General features: G+C 30.2%; 1 protein-coding gene across 1 annotated transcript in view; it reads left to right on the top strand.

Annotated features, from left to right (window-relative positions):
• The first annotated feature begins 966 nt into the window (after positions 1 to 966).
• The window catches only part of LOC106684486 (integral membrane protein 2C), a 33,928-nt gene continuing 29,119 nt past the window's right edge, over positions 967 to 5,775 (top strand). Inside the window, exon 1 of the mRNA XM_014426603.3 lies at positions 967 to 1,233. Coding sequence (XP_014282089.1) covers positions 1,156 to 1,233 — 78 coding nt within the window. The 5' untranslated portion in view covers positions 967 to 1,155. The remainder of the gene's footprint in view (positions 1,234 to 5,775) is intronic.

Here is a 5,775-nt window from a genome sequence, read left to right as displayed (position 1 = left end):
GATATTTTATAACATTGATGTTTTTTGTTGTATTAAAATGGATGTTAAAAAACATAGATTTTTAAAAAAGTCCATGTATTTTTGGCGATGTTTTTTCAACATTGATGTCGCATCCCTAGTCTGAGCTCACCAAAGGGCTCAGCATTAAAGAGCATCCCCACGCTCCGCGTGACTATTCTGCATGACATTTGACGAAAGCCGGATCGTATCTTTATATTAGTCCAAAATCGAAGGCATCTTTGTTGGGCTTTAGTTACATTTTTTCATGTTTTATTTTTTACGTAAATGGGGTTTTTATCACCAAGCAACAACTTTTCTCTTTTATACGGGCTTCAGATCGGGAGTAATCTCCGCAAAACGATCTTTAGAAACAGGTATCATTCATGATTTTTGTCCAAGAGATTGATAGTTTTTTTGAAACAACTATTTTTTCTTCTAAGGTCACGCGTAATTTTTTTACCTTCAATTATTCACTGAGGTGAAAAATACCCGTAAATAGGGGGAAAATACTGGCATCATTAACACTACTCTTGAATTTAAGCAATGATTCCATGGTGACAGCGAAAGTTATCCCAGCCAGTATGATCATGCAACCTAACTTCTATTGTCGTACTATTAAGATTTACTTAGGGTTTAATACTTTCAAAATGTTAGTACTATCAACTTTCTGCACATGTATGACAAGCTTACTACCACTATCACGGTTATCACTTATACCAGTATAATAAGATAAGCCGGAAAACCAACCAGATTTCATTTTTTAGTGGGGTTTTCCTTTCAACGCCCGATAACTATTTTTATTTGGGATTCGTTATACATTTAATTGAATAAAATCTTATTTTTTCTTTAAAGCATGTTTTAGATCTCTTGATTAAATTCATTGATTTGAACTCCTCTATTTTAGATCAACTGATTTTAACGAACTTTTTTATTATACTTTTTTTTAGGTTTTTTGACCAATTATTTATTTTATTCTTAGATTTGTTACATTTATTGGTACTTTTCATTAATAATTTTATAAACTAGTTAAAAAAAAATAATTTGTCATTTTAAAGGCTGTGGATAGTTTATCATCTGATGGTTGACATTTGCTAGTTCTGTTTCTTCGTCTTGGAGATTCTTTAAACTTATTGTTAGAATTTATTGAAACGAAAGATGACTATTGTGACTAAACCATTAAGTGAGAAGAAGGTAGAGAAACCTTTGGTAGATGACATCAAAGTTGATATTGTGGTGAGTACCCTGCACATTGAATAATCAATTACCAGTTATGGCTGCAAACATTTATAAGATATTTACCAACTACATGTTTATGTAGTAAACATTTTATGTGGATCTCTTATTTCATAATCTTTGTTATTATCTCACATGACATTTTTTGAAATGAGGCATTTGTAATTGAGTGTTTTATTAAAATATTCTTTTATTGCTCGTTTCCTACTGTAGTTTTTAAAATGTAATATGTCAGCAATTTAGAAAAAAAAAATTGAAATAATATATTTTTTAGTTGGTTGAATCTCAGAAGTTGAGCTAATCTCTCTTGATTTTGATTTATTACTTATTTATGACCATTGCCTGATGTGAGGCTCTCGCTCTCACACAAATCATGTATTACCATACTATAATTTTTCTCATAACAATAATCAGTATTTTATTTGTGGGAAGAAATTAGTGTGAGTACTTTTTTTTACCTAATGAAATCTCTTTAATTTTAGAACAAAGTTCTTTTTGTTGTAAACCTTTATGATAATTTTTTTTCATTTTACTGAACTTTTATATTAATAGTAATTTTCTTTTGATTGCTCTTGATAAGTAGTTGATGAACTTTAATTGACTAATCAGGATGTTGGTACTTGGTTAGTGTTTATCAGGGAATCGTGTGATCTTAAATGATTCTTACTAATTGGAATATATGGAAGTAGAGATTTGGAATGGAAGAAGTAATTCTGTTTAAGAAGGTTTGCCTAAACTTGAAATAGCTTTTTGAATATTGAACTAAGTCATAAAATTAAATATTTGTCTATTGTAGTATATTTCATTCTTTGTGTTTGCACAGATATTTCATTTTAGGTTAGCACATTGAATTCTGTTATAAAACTTCCTTTACAATTTATCCAGCTCAGGTTTTTATTTATTGATTAAATTTACTTCCCATTCGTGCTTTGAGTGCCCAATTTTTATTTTGGCAGTTTCAATGTGATAACTGGAAATTTTTGAGTATTCATATTTAATATTATTGTGATATATGTCAGAAAGCTGTTAAAGGCCTTATGGATTTAATTTTCCCAGAATTTCCATTAGCTCTGCTTTAACCTTAAGTAAGGTTTCAGGTTTATATTGACTTATTCCCATCCTATAAGATATTTCATGTATCATTCTATTTTACTTTTTTTTATAATCATAATAAACTTTTTTTTCATAACTTCTTTAAGTATAAACCTACAGCTAGATGATGTACAAATTAATTTTGATTATGTATAGCAAAAGTAACTTATTTTTTTAATCTCATAATTAAATATTCAATTTTATCCTGCCAAAACTCCTTAAAATTAATTATTCCTGTAACTACTCAATGGAACTTTGTTTAAAAGTTATTCATTTTAATCTTTTTTTTTTATGCTCCTTAAATCTTTTTTTTCTTCTATTTTTATTGAAGAAGTTATAGTTTTTGTATTATGCCAAAAAAAAATATTCAAACTATGTTAGCTTATTTTAATTTCCCATGGGTTAATTAAAATTTATTTTTTATCAATTCAAAATGATCATCCTTGTATAATGGGTGCGGATTACAGGTTAGGTAATAGTACTTGTACTGGTAATAGTGGGGGGAACATGTCTAGCTTGTGGATCTATTGTTCCTTTTGTTTCCTGAGATAATACTGCAAATTTATTAGTAAAACTGAAAGGAGAGAATAAAAGCTTTAGGTTATTAATTTCAATTTATTTATTCCAAGCTTAGATAAGTATTAGACCTTCTAAATCGAAAAAAGTTTTTATTTTTGCCACAGCTTATGGTATAATAAAATGTTTTTCTTTTGAATTTTTTGTACTTTGTAATTCTTCATTTTCTTTGTCATCTCTGCTATTGAAAACATTTAGGTATATTAATGTCCCCTACTAATTTTTTTATGTTAATTCATTCTGTCAAACACGGGGTGACAGAAGCACTGCAACATGGGGTGAAACGTTAGCTCATTAAAATAGTCTTCACTATTTGAGGGTTTTTTTACCGCATCTGGACTATATTCTATTTATTAATAATGCACACGGTCAATCAGTGATCTTCTGCTATTAACAAATGTACTTTTTCAAATTTTTATTTAAAATTTTACATGAAAAATTTTTGAAAATAAATGATTGCTGCAGTTAAAAAAAAATTGTTATTAATAATTTCCGAGTAAATAATAAAAAAATTGTTATTAATATTTTCCGAGTAAATAATAAGAATTTTTATTTAATTATTTTAACTTGTTTACTATGATAAACTGCGTTTTACTACTTCTACATACATTCATTTACTTGAATCACGTATTATTACTTCTAATTGTATTTTTTTAAATAATAAGTCAACTTTATTTTTTTATTCTTCGACCGAAGACAGTGATGAAGAGATTAAAAACAAATTCTATGATAAATTGAAGGGAGTTTACGATAAATTACCGCGAATTTGTATGAAAATAATATTAGGAGATGCAAACGCAAAGATTGGAAGGGAAGAAGTATATTATCCAACGATCGGTAAAGAAAGTTTGCATGAATATTGTATCGATAATGGAATACGACTAATAAGCTTTGCCATATCGAAAACCTAATAATCTAATGTACTACATTCAAACGTAAGGATATTCACAAATATAGCTGGACATCACCGGATTCGCAAACACGTAATCAAATCGACCACGTCTTAGTACAACATAGATGGCAAAATATTATAATTAAGGTGAGATCCTTTCGAGATGCAGAATGTGGTTCAGATAACCAATTAGTAATCGCGAAAATTTGACAAAAACTTAATATTAAAAAGAGAAATGAAAACGGGTCCCGTCCTGAAAATTTCGATCTGGAGAAATTAAAAATCCCTTAAATTAGAAATCAATGCGCGCCCGAAATAAAAAATAGATTTGAAGTCTTAGAACCTTTAGATGAAGGTCACGAAGACATTGAGAAGTTATGGGTAGGAATCAGAGATAATATTAAAGAGGTCGGTAATTTGTGTCTCGAAAAAAGGGGAAATTAATAAGAATAAATGATGAAGAGTGTTCGAATACTATCTTAAAATGTGCGAACAAAGAAAAGCCGCTAAGTTAAAAACTCAATAATCCTAGCGAAAACAATGTTACTTACTTCCGGGCCTCAAAAAATGAGACGTCTAAATTCCTCAGAAATAAAAAAAAAGAGAATATCTTAAAAATAAAATAATAGAGATAAAAAATAACGAAATCGAAAATAACGTCAGAGAAATGTACAAAGGTATTATTATCCCGGAAATAACCCTCTGCAGTGACGGAAATAAGAGATAAAAATAATAATATATTAGCTAATCCGGTAGATATTTTGGATACGTTTAAGAAACACTTTGAAAGCATTCTGAATACGGGAAATAATTGTCAGTCTCTTCTGACTGAATACCAGAGTGCTGAACTGTGGATAGAAGAACCTAGTCAGGAGGAAGTCGAAATGGCCATCGCAAAATTAAAACCTTATAAAGCAGCGGGAACTGACAATATTCCTAGTGAACTAATCAAGGCATGTGGTGAAATTGGAGTATCTAAAATACACCTTTTTGTAAAAAAGATTCGGGGAATTGAGGAGATGCCTGAGGAATGGAAGGAGTTTCTACTTATTCCTGTTCCAAAAAAGGGCCCGAAAGCGGATTGTAATAACTATCGAGGAATTTCGCTACTTCCTGTATGTTATAAAATATTTACGCTAATCTTAACTAGTCAAATCACGGAATACCCTGAAGAAATTAGCGGAGACTACCAATGTGGTTTTAGACGAAATCGTTTAACTATTGATCAAATTTTTTCATTACGACAAATCTTGCAGAAAAAATTTGAATACAACGTGGTAGTTCATCAGCTTTATATAGATTTCCAAAAAGCTTACGATTCTGTTGACCGCCAGAAGCTGTATAATATTCTGATTGAACCAGGAATACCAAAGAAGTTAGTAAATTTTGTACGGATGTGCATGACCGAAACGAAGAATAAGGTACGAATTGGTAATCATTATTCTGAGAAATTCCAGGTCCGGTCGGGTTTAAAACAAGGTGATTCTTTATCACCATCTTATTTAATCTAGCACTAGAATACGTCATTAAAAGTGTGATAAATACCGAAAAGGGTTTAACTTTAGGTGGTAAAATACCGGTGTTTAGGTTTGCAGATGATTTGGTATTATTGGGTGATGACTAAGAACCACGCTAATAAACTCCAGCAAGGAACTAGGTCTTGAAATAAATACGGATAAAACAAAATACATGGTTAGCAGTAGAAATGCAAGCAATTTCGGTGATATATATATAGGAGGAAATACGTTTGAACAGGTAGATAGGTTTAAGTATTCAGGTTCTACAGTAACTAGAAAAAACGAAATTGATGAGGAAATAAGAACTAGGTTGAAGGCGGGAAATGCTTGTTATTTTTCAATTTCGAAACTGCTTAGTTCGCGCTATCTATCGAAAAACTTAAAAGATGAATGGAATATGGTCCGGGTGCGGTCAAAAAAACTCAAATAGTAAATGATTATACTATTTTTATTGACCCAACGTTT

Source organism: Halyomorpha halys, unplaced genomic scaffold, assembly GCF_000696795.3.
Source record: "Halyomorpha halys isolate HHAL.00 unplaced genomic scaffold, Hhal_1.1 Scaffold586.1, whole genome shotgun sequence".
Classification (NCBI taxonomy): Eukaryota; Metazoa; Arthropoda; class Insecta; order Hemiptera; family Pentatomidae; genus Halyomorpha; species Halyomorpha halys.
The sequence above is the reverse complement of the archived record's forward strand: the minus strand, read 5'-3'. Positions and strand labels throughout refer to the sequence as shown.